General features: G+C 43.0%; 1 protein-coding gene across 1 annotated transcript in view; it reads right to left on the reverse strand.

Moving 5' to 3' along the window:
• RHOJ (ras homolog family member J) overlaps positions 1-21,881 on the reverse strand; it is a 54,244-nt gene that overhangs the window by 726 nt on the left and 31,637 nt on the right. Inside the window, exons 2-4 of the mRNA XM_010011554.1 lie at positions 7,823-7,881; positions 2,338-2,502; positions 942-1,037 (exon numbers count right to left, since the gene is read on the reverse strand). Coding sequence (XP_010009856.1) covers positions 942-1,037; positions 2,338-2,502; positions 7,823-7,881 — 320 coding nt within the window. The remainder of the gene's footprint in view (positions 1-941; positions 1,038-2,337; positions 2,503-7,822; positions 7,882-21,881) is intronic.

Raw genomic sequence — 21,881 nt, forward strand, 5'->3', positions numbered from 1 at the left:
CTTCAGAGAGAGGTGAGCTGCACCCATGTCTGAGTGCTGGACCAGGAGCTTGGCCTCCCATCTGTGCAGATGGGGAGGGTTTCAAGGAAATACTAGCTGATGCTAGCTAGATGTTATCTGAACCCCTTCATAAACTTGGCTCTTCTCCCCTGACCTGTCGCTCTTGTGTCCTGCCTCTTGCAATAGTAGGGAGCTGCTACCTGGGGGAAGGCTTCTATCTGGTTTCTGGAAATTGCGAAGCACGATCTTGAGATGGGAGTCTCCTGGGGTGCTGGTATGACATAGGCACACATAGTGGCCTGGGAAAACAAACCTGGTTTATTCGGCAACCTTGTTCCTTATTTAGCTTATTCTGCTTGTGGATGCTCTTGCTGGCCTTTATGAGCCAGAACCTGTAAAAGCAACTGCAGCATATAAGGTGGAAAAGGCTCCAGTCTAGATGCCTGTATTTCAGGGCTTTAAGAGGGCTTTTAGTCCCCCTACCTTCCCTGGATTCAAGGTGCGATAGCACAGAAACCTTGGGAGTTCCTTCTCTGCTGCTCGAAATGCAATGGATAAGTGAGAATCAAGCTGCATGTGCTTTGTAAGGGATAGGGATGAGTTTGGCAAGAAGTGACCACAGGGAGGGGTTTGCCACACACCCCTCCTGGCAGAAGCCTGAACAAGAAACTTGATTTAGGTAAAGTAGGCAGTAAAATCTGTTTTGCTGCCCCTTTGCCACCTGCTCTACCTTGTTGCTTTACTTAGAACCCAATTGGGTATCACAACAGAACATCAGGCTCAGGTCACAACCTGTGTCTGGGTCCAGCCTATTTGAACAGAGGCTTTAATCTCTGGCTGGGACAAACCAATGTGCCCCAGAGGAGTTCACCTTTAACAAAAGAAACCCATTCAAAAGCTGTGATCAATTTATAGTGTGGGACCCCAGAAAAAGCTGTTACCTCCTTTGCTAGCTTCACTCCATGCTCGTAGGTGAGTGGTTTCTCCTTCATGTAAAGCAGCCGAGCCAAAGTTTTGGGATCATCCCGGAGGTCAATCTAGTTAGAAAATACACAAACCCTGAGCTCAGAACTGCCTTGCTCTAATGCTTGAGACAGATACTCATAGCTTTACAAACTCACAGTCATGTCCTTGCATAAGGGCTTCTGTCCTCTTGTCTCAGATGATACTTCAGAAATGAACTGCACATGTTTATTTTATTTTATTTTATTTTATTTTATTTTATTTTTTGTGTTTAACATGGATTAGTTCTCATTGGCAAGCTACCGGACCACAGCTCAATAGGTGTGGTACAGTCAAGATGTGGTTCTCAGTGGCTCTCACAAGGCATCTTGAAAAGCGTTGGTGGAAGTCTGAGACACCAACTCAGAAAAAGGAGTCTGCTGTGATCTTGCACTGCATTATCCAAAAAACATTCTGACAGGCCAGACAGACACAGCTCACTCTGACTGACTTGAAACAAAATCCTTTATTTCCATGGAAAACATCAAAGTGAAGCATTTTGGCATTTCAAACCCATCCATTTTCAGAGAGTGTGATCCAAAGGGTAATACTTTTATTTTAAAAGGGGTGATTTAGATTATTCCAGTGCATAACTGGACTTTCCTGTGGCATGAAGATTTTCGTTTTGACTAGAATTTGATCTTTTTATCTAACTCGGCTTAGGTTACTGTCCAGTGTTCAGAAGTTTTCCAGATGATCTTACCCCTACTTTTCTCAGCCTCTAACCACTGTGTCCTGGAGGCAAACCCATATTTAAGGCTTTTTAAAAACCTGTTTACTTTTATTGATAGATTTATAGATTTTAAGGCCAAAATAAAGTGATTTAATCGTTTTGTCTAACATCCGCTATAATGCAAGCAGGACAGTGAGTCACTAATTGCAATAATGATATCAAAACTTGAAAGGATGCTATTTCCTTGCCATGTCTCTAAGTAAGTCATTTGGTTAATTATTCCCATTCTTAAAAGTTAGTTTGAAGTTTAGCTTCTGCTTCTAACCACAAACTCTGATGATTTTTTCTCCTCACTAAAGGCATGTCAGAAACCTTTTCTCCCTATAGGTATTTATGCCTTGTTGCCCCATTAATATACATTTGAATAAACAGATGGGATGACTTTTGTCAGCTGTGACTAGTATGATGGGACATCTGCATGTTGGTTTCCATTCCAGTCCCTGAGGTTTCCTCTTACCTGTCTGCATTTCACATCAGAAGTTAAACAGGAAACCTTTCCACAGAGCTCAGCCTCCAGCGACCCCTGGGGTGGAGTAGGACTCCCCTCAATCTGAAGACCCCTTGCTCTGAAGATAGCTGGCAGTGCACCAGAGAAGGATTACCTGTGTTCCTATGAGGACATAAGGCACATTGGGCATGCAGACTTTCAGCTCAGGCACCCACTCCTCCTGGACGTTGTGATACGAGGCGGGGTTCACCACCGAGAAGCAGATCAAGAAGACATCTGTGTTAGGGTAGGACAAGGGTCTCAGCTGGTTGTAGTCCTCCTGCAGGGGGAAAACAGCAAGTGTGTTATGGGCTGGGGGATAACTGCAGATGGGGGCATCACGCTGGCTCTTGATGAACTGCTCAACACTGCCCTTCCACGCTCACGCACACTCAGAACCTCTGAGGAGCTGCTGAGGGCAAAATCAGCCCGTGTGGGCCAGGGGCGCCTGTTTTGTCAGCAACTTACCCGAAAAAGCTATCACATTTTGTTTGTGTGTGCATTATCTGTGGTGACGGTGGCGTAGAGGGTAATGCTAAACAGCATCCATCACTTGTGGAATAACAAAAATTGATCTTGAGGCCATGTGTACAAGCCTCAGCCCTTTGGCAATGTGATACCATCCTGGGAAGTATCATTTCACTGTCACCACTAGATAATATTTGCTGATAGCACACATCACTAGGGGCTTTTCTGTTAATATTATGGGCTTTCTATTCCCCAGTAAGCATTACAGACATGACAATACACAAGAAATGGTGTCTCTGGGCTATTTGATCCATCGCAGTCATGTTACAGTATGCAGCAATGTGTCAGTCAGCAGAAGACATTCATCTTGAAAGCACAAAGCATATCAAATCCAGCCTGCAGTGGCTGGGTAAATCACTGGTGGTGATCCAGTGTTTCCACAGGCCCTGGACTGCTGAAAAAGAGATGTTTTCTCTATGGGCTAGTTGTGAGAAGGGTGAATTTTCAAACAGCTCAAAGCACAGCTGTGGCATGTTGTGAGCTGGCTTTGATAGCTGAGTTTCAAGGAATAATTTAGGTCTGTTTTCAGGCTTGAGATGTTGAAAGTGAGCAGAGGTTTTGCAAGCCAGGTGAAAGGAGTAGACTGACTCTGATAGCGAGAGCACATGTAGCTGTGTCTGGAGAGTTTTTTCAATGAAACCTGTTAGAAAATTTCAGTGCAATGAAACAGATGCTTCTGTTCTGAAAACATTTTTTTTTTTTTTTGGGGGGGGGGGGGGGTCCAGGATTAAAAAAGGGGAAAGGAACACAAAGTTAGAGTGTAGGGGGAACAGTAATATATGTGCTGTCAAGCCTCACTGAGACCTAGGTCTTTAGTTTATAGTTTCTTCATTCTGGGCAAGCCTCAAACCTCTACAGTATGGTTTCTTTTAGTTACAACTGTATGAAAATTGCTTTGCAGACACTGAAATAGTTAACAACTCAATGAAAAAGGAAAGCCAAAAATGTATGCAGGTGCTCAAACTTGAGAACATTTATTTAAGGTAGGGAAAACCCACATTAGCGGCAGGAGCAATGCAAGCTGCTGCCTGTCCTGCAGGAGAAACTGATGTAGAACTATATCACTGTGTGCCCAGCTTAGATGGTGTTTCAATTCAGCCTTGCTTCTGTCTTGTTTTGATTGTGTCAGCAAATGAGAGGGTTTTAATTATGAGTTGAGCCTGGTAAATCTTCTTGCCGAAGTCTTTTGTTTACTGAGTATGCAGTGATAACATGGCCCAGACTACTTCTGAATCAACACTAGTTCTAGAAAAATACTAATGGATTATGGAAAAACAGGCTGCTCCAACCTTTTCTAAACAAAAAACCCTAATTATTTATTCTGAAAGGAAGTATGAGGCCCAATTTAGCTCTGCATCATTAAAAAGAAGTTCAAAGAAACATCCTGAACTACAAACAAAGTGTTTTGTTTTGTCTAAGTGAATGTCCATTTTCCCAAGCCCACCTCACCAGGAAAATTACCAGTTACAACCTCCAGCGCCATAGCCACAGCATCTGGGGTAAAGCCAGAGGATTTGTCAACTGACCTATGTCACTCCAGTCTCATAGAAATTATTGATCTGAAGAAGGATTTTACAAGGCAAAGGAGGTGTTTGGACATATCAGAAAGAGTGGATTCTCCATGTTCAGGGAATAGCAAGGAAAAAAACTTCAAAGGTGCTTGTGGGAACATCAGTGATACAGGCCATGAAGAAGCAAAGTCGGTGGGAGGAGATTTATACAAGGCTCTGGAGGTGACACCCAGCTTCCAGCAGATGAGTTAATAGAGGCAAAGTGGATGCCAAGACGATGGGATCAATGGAGCAATTGCATTATGGAGACAGATGAGTTTTATGGGGATGCTGTGGATTAGGAAGACCTGGCCTGATTATGGGGCATTATTTTAAACCAGAACATCAAATCTGAGATTAAGTTTGTTTGTACCAGAGTCTACATGGGCTGATACTTGGTGCTTGGCAAAGGTCTTCTCTGTGCAAATCACCTTCCTAAAACAGCCACGCGGTGGCAGCAAGCCCTCGAGGAATCACGATTTAGGAGTTTTTGGAAAGAAATGGGCTAACTATAACGAGTTTCAGTATTCCAAGCGTGCATATTTAGAGGGGCTGGAACTTACTGTACCATTTAAACTACAAACTAAAAGCCCCAGGTGCTCTACCTGGCAGAGACAGCTACAGGAATATGCATTTCATTTGGCTTGCTCCTTTGGAGCCCCTAGAAAATACATTTTCAGGAGGAGCATTCCTGATTTGTATTAGCAGCACAGAACATTATATAAACCATAAGGAGGAACAGCCATGCATCGCATGGCAGAGGTCTCATCTCCTGTCGGGGCACATGGGGTTTGCATGGATGCGTTAAAGCACAACCACACTTGTGGTGGAGAAGAGTTGACCTGGGCTTCTGTACGTGCCTGTGTCTGTGGGCTGGCAGGAGCCTCCAAACCACACCAGACAGGGATCTGATCACTGTTTGTACCTGCTTTCCAGGAGAAGGCTATAAAACCTTTCAACGGACCACTATGAGATATGGTACATCAGGATCATTTCTCATTCAGAGATAGCTGAAGTCAAGCAAATGAATAGTGTAAAAAGAGACTAGACTCTGCATGGGTATGGGATGTAACCAGAGGTGCTGCAGGCAGTGGTGTTTGGGAAGGGACTGGAGTCCTCATGGGCTTGGGCTGTAGCTGATTATTAATTTGTTTCATGCTTGTATTTTGCTGCCAATGACAGACCAGGCCTTGCTAAATTACCTGCCTGTGACTTGCCAAGGCCAAGATACATCAACTGGTGTTGCTCCCTCCCTGCTCTGTCATTGCCATCAGCCTTGCAGTATTCAGGCCCAGAAAGTATGGCAAACTTTGCTTTATTTACGTTGCTGCCGTGCTGGTCTCACATATGATCCCTGCCATGTCAGCCTGTTAAAGCAGTCCACACCTGAGTCCTGCCTGGGGAAAAACAGACCACTGTTTTCTTCCTCCTAGAACTGTTTGTGCCAGGGATGCAGAAAACCAGATACCCTAGATCTGGGGTCTCTGCCAGCTCTCCCTTCAGGCTGACAGAGGCTCCTGCTGCAAGAGTACATTTTCCAATTGTTATTTCATTACCATATGTTTTATAGCATTGTAATGTCAAATGCTATTTTTGGCTATGACTTCACACTGATGCCTTTGCAAAGCCACACAACACAAGGAGAAGGAGGGAGGAAACAACCCAGATGATCTGTTGTTATAGCTTGAGCATGTGGGAAGCATCATCCCTTCAGCCTCCACGGAGATAGAATCTAGTCATCAAGAAGTGATTTATGCTCTGAGTTTTGACTAGATGGCCATGTCCTCCGGACTAGGGTCTGAAAGGGAAACGTGCCTGATGTGTTAGAAATGGTGCTTGGGGGCAGGTGGTGTTCTGGCCAGTTTGAAGCAGGAGATGGCAAAATGACTGTGGATGGAGGGGGGAAGTTTGTCACAGATTAGTGTTTCTCCTGGCTCAGGAGTACAAATAAGAGGATGCGTCGCTGAGGAAATGGGTGGCAGGTGGAACTATGTCAGCTCTACAGAAAAGAAGTAGAAATAATAAGGCACTGGGTAAAATCTGACTGAGAACTGGATAAAACACCACGTCTCATTTGGAAAGGCTTGCCACCCTGCTGGATCATGGCAGACACTCCAAGCTCTGTGTTTGTGAGTGTAGAATACAAAACCGAACATGGGACGGGATTTGCATCATATTGTGGGACTGGTTTTGGATCATCTGTATCCATAATGTGAATAGAAAGGATGGGTGGATGGTAAGTGACACCAAGCTAGCTATGAAGGGAGCATTGCTGCCTACACAGACAGAATAAAAGGAATAAAATGAAAAAAAGGTGAAACCTAAAGCATAAAAGCTCCAGTCCTGCTGAGTGCAGGTTTTTCTGGAAATGACAGTTTGTCCTGATGAGTTTTTTGACCTCTGTGTACTGCTGCGAAGTATTCTCTGTAGTAAGTGGCCTTCTGAGACAGGAGGGTCTCCTTCTGCATTGTTTATGCATTTCATAGCAGTCAGTCATGTCCAAAAAAAGCACAGCCAAGAAGTGCTCCTGAAAGCAAGGCGCTGTATCCAGGGCTCCTGGGTCCAAGGGAGTGAAGCAGGCTCCCATATCTCCTTTCCTCTCCTGGTGTCTCCAGTTCCAGCTGTGACCTGAGGAGCTGGTGGATGTGGGTTCCGACCTTCCCAGGCTGGGAGGGAACGGGAGCCTGGGACCTACTCCCTTGCCCCTCAGCAGGTGATTTTCTGCAAGGTTTCTGTGCAGGCTGTGGTCCTTTCTTTATTCTGTCGGTTGCTGACATTTGGAGGTAGGAGAGGAAAGTTTCACCATGAAAATATGTTGCTCCCTGTACCCTCTTTTGCCCTTTTACTAGCAGAGCAAGGTGGTGAGAAACACTCTCTCTTCCTCTCCAGGGGGATGAAATCAGCCCACAGACCAGAGTTGTTCTGCAAACTTTTAGTGCAAGTGCACTTTACCAGACTGTGGACAGTGGAAATAGTGAAAGCATTATACATGTAAGTAAGCATGAGGTACAGATTCTCTTGTAATGGACACCCTTGTCCTGGAAGAAGGATGTTGAGATAGATGCCAATCTGGCTGGGTTATCATTTAAAAAATCAATAGGTAGTGATCGATAGGGTGATGCTGTATTTTATTAGTTTTCTGATCTTGGAAGCAGGAGTTCTCTGTATCTTCAATGCCACCATGTGGTAAATTTAAGAAAACACTGACTGTATATGAAAGGTCATATTTGCAGTAAGAGATGGATATATGGGAGGCTGACCAGCCTAATCAGGCTTTAGATTTTTGCTTAGACAAAATTCAGTCTTAGGGATGAGTGTATTTATGTGTGTTTTATTGCTGAACCAGAGTGAAAGCTCAATATGGAAAACAAAAAGGTCAGCAGTACAGCCATTGCAACTCACAACTGATTGTTAGTATTTGAAAAAACCCAAACACGAACAGCATGAACAACAAATGTCAGTATATGGTAGTAAAAAAAAACCATAGGAAAGGAAAATGATAAGTGTTTTGCAGTAGTTTACCTGCCCTGCAGTGTCATAAAGTCCCAGCAAGTGTTGTTGTCCTCCCACAGTCACAGTTACTGGAAGAGAGAAACAAGAGATGTTGTTTATGTGCATGCGAGTGGCCTCATTTTCCTGCGTTTTAATCATAAAATGCCAATAGCCCCTTGTGCTAGGCACATTAGCACGTGTCTTACAATGTGCGTACTAAACCAAGCACATCTATTCAACCCAAATTGAAGGCAATCTAAAGACAACAAAAGCAAATCCTTTATGTAAGCTCGTATTTCTTCACAGAGACCCAAGAGCGATGAGCTGCACACACTGCCGCTATCAGCACCCAGACTGGGGACATTTGCTTCTGTCTGCAGCCACCAGCTGAGCCCCATGACGTGTTAGGACCTGAAAGCACAGAATTCCTGCCTCCCCACCATGAGAATTGGGGTAGGTTTGTCATGGATCATTGAGAGGGGTTTAGTATTATTTTATTTATTCCAGTCTGTGCAATAATGAAGCATCCAGCAGTTGCTGATGTTTGCTGGGTCTCAGTGGAGGTGTGCTGCCTCTTTGGGCAAGCTGTCCTGTGTCATGCAACCACAGGTAAAGCTGCAGTGCAGCTCTGTGGGGCTCTGTGGTGATGCTTCAAAGGGCAAGGAGGAAGAAAAGCACTAATATTTGCAGGGATCTTGGGCAAATTCTCTTGCAAATGGAGGAAACCATGGCTTAGTTTATTGATCACACTCATTATGGTTATGCCTTTAGTAGAATTCACTTTGAACTTCATTTTGATCCCATTGGCATTGACGAAAATGTTTTCTCATTACCTTTGGATGAACCCCAGTATTAGGATTATTTTGTATAAAGGATATGATCTGTGTCAATGACATTTGGTTAACCAGTTAATCTGCTTAAATCATTACTACTCAACTGGAAAGAAAGGGGGGAGGAGGGGATCCATTAGTCAAGAGGATGATTTTAAACGTTCACCAGGAAGGTTGCTCATAATAATGGTATTCTTGCAGTCCATGGGCTGTTGCTTTTTGTAAGCGTGAGGGCAAACAGCTGGAATGAACATAGAGCTATGGCTGGAGAAAAGGAGGGCTAAGACTGCTGCCTGTTGGCTGACCACAACCTGCAATTAATGAGGGCTGGGAAAGATTAATAGAGGAGGCTTGAAAACATCACACAGGTTCTTGCTGATTTTTTCTTAAAGTGATAAGGCTTTTGTAGGAGAAAAGCACCTACCAGTTCATGGAAGTTAATAGCTCCTGCACTGGGGAACAACATTCTATCTGAAATCTCTTAGACTTTAAGTCTCTGCCAGTGTGGCTGGCCAGACTGATTATTCAGCAGCTTTACTTGCTTGCAAAGCAACATGGTAATTTTGCTAGCATATAAACAGAACAAAATTGACATCCTGAAAGTACAGAGGCTCGGCAAGGACCAGACTTGCTGATGAGAGCAGGATGGGCTGCACTCACCTGCTGCTGGGGCTACCTTGTGATGTGATGGGGAAAGAGAAGATGGGAAAAGGGCTGAGAGCACTCATTCTGCTCCGCAGTTCAGGAGGTAGGCTGTACACAGTGCAGCTCCTAGCAGAACTCAGAACCGGGCTAGGTGTTGAGCATGGATGTCCATGGGTGGATAGGGAAGCCCAGGAAAGAGTTACCACTGTGGGGAGGTATGTACCAAGTCAGACAGGAGACAGTCCAGATGCCCCATCACCTTCCTTCAACCTGACTTTGCTCTGCTTGAGGACCAACTGTTAGAAGATATACCCTTCAGCTAAAGGCAGTTTTCCAGCTGTGGCGTGTTAGCCATGCAAAGTGGGATGCTCACAGGACAGCTGTGTTGCCATGGGGTGCATGGAGGTGCAGGTGATCTAAAGTGTCTGACAAATATGAAGAGACATTTGCCGTATGTCAGTACTGACACCGTTATGCAGCTCTGCCTCTCATGCTGTCTAACCCTGAGCACAGGCAAACTGATCTGGGTGCTGCTTACAAAGATGAGCTCTGGTCTTCAGAGTTTTACAGACTTTAAAGTCAAACTGGAATTTACTCTGTCCAGACTTGGATTGCTGTGAAGCTTTCCTGGCCCATCTCTTGGTGGCATTTGACTGACAGAGCTACACGGGCAAAAAGCCCTGTTGCAAATACATATTGCTGCCTTGTTCCAATAATTGATATGGTTTGGAGATAAGCTGTTTGCACAGAGGTCCAATCTGTCTCTGGTGCGCTATGCTTTGCCAGAAGAATGTGCTGCAACAGCTCCTAAAATATTATCTGTGCTCTGTGGTCCGTGAAGTTATGATGGATATTTTGCAACAGGTCTGTAGAGCCACACACTGAACAGTTACTGATTTTGCAGTTCAGTTTGGCTCTTGATGACCTCTGGGAAATGCTGAGGGGGAGTAAAGAGGTTGGTGGTGTCCTACCATTACTCTTCACATACACAAGGGCTAAGAAGGGCAGGGTTTTTTTGAAAAATACACCCTGAGCCTACCTAGCTTGCACATCACATTTTAATTCTCCTTATAGCATCCTGCCTCTTATGGGTCCTCCTGCGAATTTCTGTGAGGTACCAGTCATATCTTTTTTCTTTTTGTTTTTAATTTTCTCTCTTTTGTTTTCTCTTTTCTTTTTCTTTCACTTTCTCTTCCCCCAGCCCCCATCAACCTTTATATTTTCTTTATTATTGTCAATTATTATAATCTGTCTCATCATCAGAAAATATCCTTCATATCCACATCACCTAAATTTATAGTTACCATCCCAGCGAAACTGTCTTGTTGGCTAAACTTCAGCAACAGGCAAAATGATGTCTCTGGATTCCTGGCTCTGAAGCAGTGGGGACCAAATGGCTTACACTGATAATCCAAATAATCACTGGCTCTTCAAACAGCAATGTCTAGATTAATGTATTGGTGCTGAATTTTCCACCACTATCCTGCAAGCAAAACAGATGTCAAATTACATGGCTTTTGCCTGTGAAAACATCATGGTATTTTCATACCAACGGTTTATCAGTCCTTCTCTGTCAGGCTAAAGGCTGTCCAAAATGTCCACTTGGTAGGTCATATTTATGAGCAGAGATTGCACTGCTAGATTTGTGGGCCTTACTTTTGGCTTTATCTCAGTTCACTTACTCTGTTACCATCTTTTACTGTCATCTCAGTGGCCAACCCTATGGGAAGCCAACACAGAATTCCATCCCAGTCATTGGGGTAGTGCCGGCTCCTTTACAGGCTTGCAAACTCAGCTTTAAGAACAGTCTTGGAGTAACAAGATAAATACAAACTCTCCTTGCCATTTACTGGCTGTATTAAGATATTGATTACTCACTGAAATGGCATGGCCTTTAACACGGAGCACAGTGGGGACTGCAACAAAGCATGGCTGAATGCTTGCACAGTCCTGGTTCTCATTTGGATCCAGTCTGGGTTGCAGCAGACGATGCAACAGGGCAGATGTTTTTCCTCCTTTCACTAGGTGGTTTTAACCAAGTGCAGGATATGTAAAACACTGCTTTTAAAATGTTGGTAAGATCAAAAATTAGCTGGGTATTGCTTGCTCGAGTTTGAGTAACTATTTTGGGTGACCTCCAGGACTTTGTCACAGGTTTGTGTGCCTGGATGTTTTGCTAACAGGCTTCAACACAGAGCTCTGAAACATGCAGTCCCACTTGAAGGCCACAGGAGGAAGGCAAGGTGCTAGATGGAGTTATCGTGTGGGTTGGACCTAGTGGACCTGGCTGGACCATGAACTGGTCTGAGCTGGGAGCTTTTTTTATAAGTGGTTAGTTTGTGTTTCTGGGGACAATATAATAGTTTTTGTTGATGTTATTGTTGCCCAGGTAGTCCCAGATCCACCTAACAATGGTCACTTGTTGCCAAACTCTTCGCCTGTTGTGTTTCATTTGCTCACGTTGAAGTCCTGACGACTTTGTGGGACTGAACTGAATGCATGCAAGAGCCCTTCAGCCATACAACAGCAACGCTGGTTGTCTGCATTGACAGAAAGGGAACGTAAATCGTCTGCTGCCCTCTCAGAATCTATTATGTTGATTAATAACACAAAACCACACATAAGTCTCTGGTACAACACCAAACCAGGATGCAATAGCTCGGATGCGCTTAGCTGTGGTACAAGCGAGTGGATGTGCACATCATGGGGTATTTTTCTATGCCTGTGAAGAAATGCTTGCAGACCCAAATGACTAGCCAGCATATACACAATAGCTTAGGCAGTGTCTAATATGATATTGCATGCGAGAAGTCATCTGTTAACTCTAGTGTCTTCCTGCCAACAAATTAAGGTCCAGCTGCTTTGGAGAGAGATGCCAGGAGCCTGACACCAAGCAGAGATGGTAGCACCCGCCTGGATGGAAAGGCTTTCTAATTTTTTTTGGTAAATTAGTTGCGACAAGCCTCAAACTTTCACAAGGGTCATCATTTGCCTTTTTCAGAAAGCTCTGAGTAGTTTGTGGTGCATTTCTCTGTTCACTATGATTATCTGTACCAGATGCATGTTACTTAACATAGACTAATGGGTCTGGGGGTTTTTTGTTTGTTTGTTTGTGTTGTTGTGTTGTATTGTTACTGCTTTAAGTTGATCAAATTTTTCATTTCTAGATAGAAAGCTCTTTACATGTGAGCCTTATAGATTTTCTTTCGCTTCCAAAGGTGCTTGTTCATACAAGCCTCACCCAAGAAGTATCGGTACCGTTTTAAACTCTTGGCTTCATCTTGTGCCCAGTTTCACAATGTTACTTCAAAACAAACTCCTTTGCTTCTGCTTGTATTTGTTGAGTGAAGCTCTACATGAAATTGTAACTGGATCTGATCAATGTGTTAGATACACATCAAAAACTAAGAAGGGAGGATAGCAATGAGAAATAAACTTAGCAATATTTTTGTCTTTAATATACATATGCACACTCACATACACGCACATATTTTAGATATAAAATACACACAAATGGATGTATATTTCAAGTTTTTAGTTGAACAAAATTTTCAGTTGTAGGGTGAAATATTTTGCTTTAACTTGGGGCACCCCAATCATGCCCAGGACATTTGGAAAAGGGAAGGATTCAAAATCATAAAGAACATAGACTTTATTGTCAAAATAATAGGTGAACCTCTCCATATGCAGTGGCAAGGACTGGACCACCATCACCTCAGAGGACTGGAGCACCTCACAGGCAGGTGAGAACTGAATCTCCTTTTCCTCAGTTCTTGCAGTTAAGAAAGAAACTGATACGCCTTCTTCTTTGTGAATATGCCCTAAATCTGCCACAGCACCAATCTATGAAATCAGCACATTTACATCAATGCCAGAACCATTCATTCCCAGTTTTCTCTGTGTTCTTTACCAAAATTATTGTTGAGTAATTCATATAAAGAATTCATTCAAATAAAATGGTCAGGCATCTAAGTTAGTGAACTGAAATTACATATCCCAGGCTTTAAGAAACAGCATCTTTGAATATTCCACAGAAAGCCAAAGTAAATGTGGGCAGTAAATTCTTGTAGCCTTCTAAGTGTTTCAGGTGCATTTATGAATCCTATTTTGAGTTGTACCTGTGTTTAGAAATACCTTTCTTTTACTGACTCAGGGGTAGGGCTGCCAGGGATTAATCTTTCACATGCTGCTTTAATTTTGGTTGAGTCAATGTCTGGGGAACTTTATTTTAGCTGATGTGGACCAGTCTTCAGGAGATGTTACATTGCTGCAGCTGGAGATGGGAACACTCTGGAAATCTGCAAATGAAAACCTTGGGGATGCTACTGTCTGGCAGCCACCCAAGGAAGCCGGTCGAAAAAAGAGTAAGACCGTAATGACATCTCCCAATCATTCAGGCCAGGAATGACAATCAACTCATCTGAGCTCTAGTTACCATGTGCCACTTTAGCTACAAGGCTATCCTTGCAGTGTTCCTCCTTGGAAATATTCCCTTTACTTTGATTGAATGCTGGTGTTACAGGACCCTTGGCTCACCCAGGGTCTGCAAGTGCCCTGTGACTCAGGACTGGGCCATTCTTCACTTCCACATGTAAGGGTCATCTCCAGGAAACTGAGTCATACATTGCTCATGGCATATTTCCTCATTTCCTCCTTCATGGCAAACAAGATTTGATTACAGCCAAATTGATTTTCTACTTCAGACTTATCCTGCAGCTTAACTATATTCTTTCTGAAAGGAAAATCAAAAGCTTGTTATTTTGCCCTGAAATTGGCCTAAATACCACATTCCCGATGTAAATTATATTAGATGCCTTTAATTGTTTCTGTAATTATCTACCACTAGCTTGTACGGGCCTCTGAAAGCCAGCATTTTTCAAAAGAAGGGCTCTAAGTAAACCTCACCATTTTCTGTCACCTCATCAATGGATGACATCTATGTTCTGCTGAGCAAATACTTTTGCCCATCTGATATTTACAATATCTGAAAAATATTTCCAGTCTGCTCCCTGCAGTGGGAGGACAGAGAGGCCTCCAGGGCTGGGATTCAGCTGATTTCACTCAGTGTAGCTCTTGGTCTAATGAGGTGGTGAGGAATTCGCTGCTTTGTCTTCAGGCCACAGACATTTAGTGATTTTAAAGCCAGATAGGATTCATGGCATCATTTATTCTGCTCTAAATAGCTTATCTAGTGTCTTCCTACAAGGCCTATTTTCTTGTTCTTATAGCATTCTTGTAGCCTCTTTCCAAATCCTTTTTCAAGCAGCCAGTATGACTAGACAATGTGGTCTAGCAATGGTTTCATTAACAATCTAGCCAGAGGTAACATGACTATTTCTACCTGCCACCCCTCAATGGCTGATCTAAAACTTCAGTTGGTTGATTATTCTTGTTCTTTAATGAGTTTTGCAGTACTTCATGATTTTCTTAAGGCCAAAGTCAAGGCATTCTTGGCTTTTGTATTTGTAAGCCTTTTTATTACATTCTTTTTAACTCTATGGCTGTATGGAAAATCTGGAGACTGTAACTCAAATGCCCACTGAAGGCATTTCACAAAATGGGAGGAAAACAGTCGTGCTCCTGCAAAGCTCTTATAGTACGGAAGTTAATGCTGAAGACCTTTGGAAGTCTGAGAATGACTATGCAGAGACAAGCTTTTCCAGCTAGATGTTTCAGGTACTTCCGGAAGCATCAGAAAAGCAGTATCTAAACACTTTTCAGTGTTTCCTTTCCAGGCATCTCTCCACTGCCTTGAGGGATTGCTCTTTACCTTGAACTTACTTCGTGCACACGGCAAGGGGCACCCCCTCCCTTCTGCCTTGTCCTTGTGGGTTTGAGGATTCCGGTGGAATTGGTGGGAAATTGCCCAACCCAGACTCACACTGCAGCTGCACTGGGGAAGCAGGCTGACACCAAATGATACCTCTGTTGTCCCATTCTGCAACAGGAATAGATTCATCTAGACAGTGTCACCCTAAAGGAAGATTCATGGCTTGTACAGTGTGGCTTTTTAAAATCCTAAGAGATTTTCACAGCTGGGTATTTGCTATGCAGAGACAGAACACAGAAGAGATGCATCAGTCCACCAATCATTTTTATTCAAGCAGCTGATATGAAATCCTGCTAATCTTTCAAAGCCCATTGAGAAGTCAGACTTCAGCATTGGCCAGCTTAGATGACAAAGAACAACACAAAAGCAGAGAAGGTTGTTTAGGAACATCAAGCAGAATGAATCTGGTCCAGAAATGGATGAAAGAAAATGGAAATGGCTAAAGCATTCAGAAGAAGCACAACACTAAAACATGGGCCAGCTTCTTCCCAGTCTGGGACATTAGTTATTTATAGACAGCATGAATGAGGTTGATTTATTGGAATCATTGACCTCATTGTTTGTAAAATAAGCACTGGAGGATTTCCCCTGCATCTCAATGAGTTATTGCTTTGCTAATCAATCCTTGAGTAAATTCAGCTTCACTGACACCAGAGCTCAAGGAACTTTGGGATCTCTGTTTGCCAGAAAAGCTGTGCCCAGTTTCTCCAGTAGTACAGTCCTGAGGGACCTCTTGGGACCTCAGCAATGTGTAAAGCTGTGCTAGATGGAAAAGGCTAACATGATTATAGTGCCCAGGGAATTGAAGGACAATTGACATTGTGTCTAAGAGAGTGGTTTGTTAGATCTCATTTTGTCTTAAACAGAGAGTTGTGCATTGCAGCAGACTGGGAGGTGCTTCCTGAGTATTTCAGCTCACTGTGCACCATCAGCTGTCCAGTAGAAGGCAGTTCTACTCCTAAGTTAGAAACTAATAATAACTGCCTAGGCAAATGCACTGAATTTGCAGGATAATAGACTCTGATGTGTGCATTTCAATGATATTTTAATTGAGGGTCTTTTTACTCTTTATTGAAAGTATTTTTGAAGCTGCGTTCATGACTCAAGTCAATAGCGAAGGTGGTAGAGCTCTGAGATTATTAAAGAGTAACTCATAATTGGAGTAATCTTATTAGTATTTTAGGTAGCTATGCTGACCTGACCTGCAGAAGACCAGATACTATGGCATTTTCAGTTTATTTTAATACAGATAAATTTAGTCTAGGCTCTAAGTCAACTGTTTACCAAAACCTGAATGAGAAGGATGTATTTGGAGTCTCCTTAAAATTGATGCTGTGATCATAGTGAGCAGAGCAAGGAGTGTGAATTTTACTCCAAGGACAAAGGGTGGGAATAAAGGGAACCTTTGACTGTTTGCCTAGCTCCTCTCTCCTGTCCGGGTAAGGCAAAAGACACTCCTCTAACTCAACTGAGTGCTGGGGAAAAGACTATCTCCAAAGATATGTCAAGCATCTCATTATCAAGGAAACATGAGACTTGGTAAATAGCATCAAAATCAATGGAAGATTAGGGGCAAAATGGACAATTTTTACTGAAATATATCCAGGCAATACACAAGATGTTTCCCAGAGCATGGCAGGAAAAGGGTCTCTGTGTGGCTGGAATGAATCAAGGCAGCTTTCCACTACTCTTCTTGCACTGCTTAAGGATCAAAGCTAGGATTTTTTGCCTGAAAGAGAGAAAAAGCAGTTTGGAGAGGCAGTGCTGCCCAACAGCACTGGCCCATTGCTGTAACAGCATCTTCCTAAGAAACCATAGTGATCCGCTTTGGTCTGGGTTAGATGGCAGTGGGAACAAATACTGCTGATGGAAGGGCACAAAATCTCTTCTCTGCAGTGGATAGGTTGTCCTCACTGTGGGCTGGATCTTCAAATGATGGAGTAGCTGTGTCACACTGACAGAGGCCCCAGGTTCTTGGTAAGAAACTTCAACAAAAGCATTTTAATCTTCAGTAGCTACAACTTTAGTGGATTGAATTCTTTCAGGATTTTGAGGCTGACAACCTGGGAATCTTTCATTTCTGGCCTTCCTGAAGAGTTCCTGGCTAAGAGTGGCCAAGGGCAGATAGTCTATGCTGGCCATGCTGGTTCTCAGAATTGCCTCACGTTAATCAGTGTTGGTAAGTGTGATACAACAGCCAAGGAGTGAGGGGTGCAGAACTAAGATGAATCTGTCCTAGATGCTGGGTCAGGGTGGGGGAGACATGTTATCCCAGCAGTGTCATTAGTACTACAGCTTGCAGCACACTATGGCATATCCTGCTGCTGCCAGATGTGATTCAGGGGAAAAATGGCTTCTCTATTTACCAACTTTTCTATTTTGTCTTCAACAACAAAACCAAAACAAGATGCCAAAGCTAGAATGGAAGAAAAATACATCTATGGCATACAAAGGGTACAGGAGTGTGTCTTCCATAAGAACCTGATACTAGGGGAAATACAATTGATGTGCAGGAATATAAATCAGAAAGCAGCAACTAGCTTGGCTGCTGTCTGTCTCTGTGAAGAGCCTGACGTCCCTATTCCTTACATTCAGGTGCCAGGCAAACTGACCAAATCTGCCCTGAGCTAGCTGCTGCATCTAATGCAAAAGATGTGGCTAGAGATGGGCCAAGGTGTTTTGGGTGCTGCACTTGGGCACAGATCTGCAGGGTACGTGTGTGTGTCTGTGTGTGTGCCAGATGCTGCCATCTGCATTAGAGCAAGACACTTGCAGTTGGACCTGAGAGCAGAGCGGTGCCTCAGGCATCATTCCACATCTATGGTATTGTAACTTAAAATAGCATCTGATCCTCTGAGCTGTGAACTGCTGGGGCAGTGGCACATTTGGCACACTGAACTGAATCTAGCTGTCTCCAGTGTAATGCATTGCATGATGTGCTATGGCAAGTGCAAGAGTTCAGCAGCATTAGGTTTGCCCAAACTGCAGCACTTCCATAGCTGACATTTTATATATTGCTAATCCTGTTTGGGGCAAAGGAAAGATTAACTGACATTTTGAGGCCTCTTCCAACATCCCTCTCTCTGATGTTTTGTCTGCATCTTTAATTTGACCTTAATGCTGGCTTCTTCTGTGCATTTTTCCCTGAAAGGCATTGCCTGAAAGAGCTTGAAAACAAAGTACCTGTTCCTGAACCAAAGGAGGACCACGGCAGAAACTCTTCTTTGCATTTCCCAGAAACAAAATTGGGCCCATTGTACTTAGCACCAGGACCAAACTTCAGCTGCTATTTACCCTGCAGCTTGCAGAGATTAGCCAAATATTTGTGCAGCAGCTCTAAACCTATATGAGTTAGGAAGCAGAAATGTTAAACACCATAGACAAAAATCTTGGAAACATTTAAACTTCCTGATAAGAAAATCTGAAGTACCATAAAGGTTTTAAATGCTGTTAATGCTTTCTCTACATCCTGCTGAGAAGCCTTCCACTTTCCTTTCCAGCGCAGCCACTGCAGACAATGAAGTGATTGTAATCTTGGAAAAGCAACAGATGCAGATGGATGAAATGCCTGGTCTTAACCCTCTGCTTGTTTCTGTGTGTGCACGTGAAAGGGAGAGGTGAGTGCAAGCCCGAGCATAGGATACCCTTATCCTTTACTCAAGCATGATTGTGCTCATGTGAAACAGAGGCGTGATCCAGCCCCCATGATCTAAGAAGGGTACTTCTTACCACTAGGGATGATTTGGAGGCCCTTTCAGCACACACTGGGACTTGCAGGAAAGCAAGAAGCTGCGCTTTGGCTACAGCCCAACCAAGGTGCTGGATGTACAGAAGAGGTGCTGAAGTGCCTGCTTGAACTGAGGCCAGAGGATTTTTTCCTTTGGACAGAAAAAATAAATCCAAATTCCTCTACAGAGCTGGTCAGGGATTTTCAGCTAGAAAAACCTACAGAATCAGAAGTTTCCATGAGAAGCCGTTGCTTTCAACAGAAGAGTTTGGACGTTTCCACTGGAACAAGTGAAATGATGTGAAATAAGTGACCCTGATCTGAACTGTTCCTTTTATTGAAAATACCTGAACCAGTTTATGTAAAGCTGTTTTCCTGCTGTAAGGATAATGCGTGCTGTGAGTGATGACTCCTGCACCCGGAGGAGTAACCCCTGAAGGGAATCCAGCCTCGCAGACCCAGGATGCCATGGGTGTCACCGCATCTGGTGGCTTGCTCGGCAATGGGCAATGCAGCCTGGTCGGGGAGCAAAACACAAGTACCTGGATCTAGGCTGCCATAGAGTGATTTTCAAAATGGTAAAACAAGGTTTAATATAGATTCCAAAATTTTGAGGTTGTTGCAAATGCATTAAACCTAAAGCTTGTATGGATAGGTGTGACCACCACATTGATTTAAAAGTTTTAAAGTAAAACTGTTGAGTTTTTCCAGAAGATCATTTATTTACAATTTTATTTGCAGAAAGTTTGCTCTTAAGAAAATTTCAGAATTTTTAACCTTTTATTCTCATGTACATTGAAAATTAATTCTGAAATATGTAGCTTTTCCAAGAGACAGAAATTTGTGAATGGGTTTCTGCTCTAACCAAAGCTCTTTAAACTTCTGACTCTTAGGTTAGGATTAAATAATTTAACTTTTCTGTTCATCCTTCCATGATTGAATACATTTTTTGAATCAAATCACTTGTTTTAATTTGGCTGAATTTTGAGGAATGTCTTGTGCTCCCTGTTAGCTATAACTCCATTTAGACTTTATTTACCTTTGAAAAGATTTATTAGGTTTCATTCACCTTTTCTTCCACCTTGTGAACATCAGAGGCAGCTCTACTGAGCTCAGAATAATTACTTTTGGTTGGGAGAAACATCAGTCATAATGTCTTGTAGCTGCAATAGAAGTGAACTAATTTTGAAACAAGCAGTGTATATTTTATGTAAATTGCTGTTCAAATGTTTTGATCTTAAAAAGCAATGGTCACTAGTTGTAGAAGAGCAGAAATTTATGATGAAATGAGTATTTCTAATAATTTCCTCCTTTTCCTTAAGCAAGAAAGGAACACAGTCAGCAAAATACAGGATAGCAGCAAATACCCCAATTAAAAAATCAAAATATTAGCCGATATGAAATTGGTTATCTCTGCAAATTATTTTTTCATCTGACAAAAGTATTATTTATTTTCCACCTAGCTTTATTTAAGGCTGTATTTTCTTAATGATTGAAATATGCAGCTCTTTCTTTAGAAAAGGCATTCTGAGAGACCATTTTAAACATCATGCCTGGTATTTTTTTCTCTTTCACACTGCACTCCCAAGAGCTGAGCAGTTAATTCCCCCTTGTTTTCGGGAGCTTTAGTCTGTATTAGAAAATGTTGACATACTTCTTCAGCTACATGAAAGTGCCACTAATGGGGATCACATCTGACTTCAGAGGAAAGGGACTTGAAAGAAAAATCACAGAATGTTGCAAATAGAGGAGAAATGAATCCAGGTAGAAAATCCACAGCTACTTCCCACAAATGATTAGCAAGTATGATGTGAATTGTACCTTTGATTTGAGTTATTGGTAAGCACAGCAAAAGGATTTTAAGCAGCATATTTTACACAATCAGATACATGAAAAACCTTGTTTTTAAGGAAGACATTGTTTTCCATTTCTATTTTTATGATGGCAACACCTCGGATTATGACTCCATTGTATTAGGCCGGTGAAAACAGGAGGACAGAGGCCAGCCTGGCCCTGCAGAGCAAACATGCCAACAATGAAGGTGGAGAAAGAAAATTTCCTGTTTCATAGCAAGGGAAACAAGGTGCACAGAGGGGAAGCAGTTCTTTGGGACCACGCAGGGCAGCTGGGGTACAAAACCCCAAGTTTTAGTTTGCAGCTTCATCTCAAAACCAAGGAGTCTCTGGGTTTGGCCATTGTTGCAGGCAGCACATCCCAGTGGGCAATGCTTAGAGCCTGGCCATCGTGTCCTGCTCATCCCTGTGGGACAGTCCAGGGTCCTTTGCTCTTGCAGGTGCAGGGAGCAGCAGAGAACAGGGCACATTGCCCATGTGCACTTTTGGAAAGCAAGAGTGCCTGCAATATTTTATTTGAGCTGATTTCCCTGACAACAAGATTAGAACGGCTAAACATCACTGCTGCTGGAAATTGATTTTAAACATCAGCAGGGCAAGTGCTTGCCTTGGCCGCAGCTGCCTGGCAGGGATTGTTTCATGGGATGTTGCTGAGTTTCCAGGCATGCTGTAATTTTCCATTGATTTTTAATGAAACAGTGCTGATGCTTGTATAAAAGGCACCTCGGGGTCTTGCGCTGACTTTGTCCAGAGCTGAACTGTCAGATAGCGTTTTTTCTTGGTTCATGCCCTTTCAGAGTAACGTGTCTGACAGACACCCAGAAATTCATTCAGAAATACATCCACAATGCAATCAGGCTGCCAGATCAAGTAAAACAGATATCAACTCAGACACTCTAAGCTAAGCTGAGGCGGACTCTTACACATGGAAAAAAGCTGAGTGTGGAAAATACTTTTCTCTTATGCATTTTTTGGCAGTTTAAAGGAGTTTTGAGCATTTTTACCCATTCTCATAGCAACAAACCTAGAAAACACTGAGAAACCCTCAACTCTCTGCTTTGGTGCCACAAAAACAAAGCGAACAAACCATCATGCAGCATTTCAAACCAAAAATCCAGCAAAGAACCAACTGGTGTTTGAAGGGCAGCAGCAAACCAGGCTGGCTAGTGGCTGGGCATGTGCAAATCCATGCGGTCATTTCCCT

The sequence above is a fragment of the Nestor notabilis genome, unplaced genomic scaffold, assembly GCF_000696875.1.
Source record: "Nestor notabilis isolate BGI_N333 unplaced genomic scaffold, ASM69687v1 scaffold5963, whole genome shotgun sequence".
NCBI classification, from domain to species: Eukaryota; Metazoa; Chordata; class Aves; order Psittaciformes; family Psittacidae; genus Nestor; species Nestor notabilis.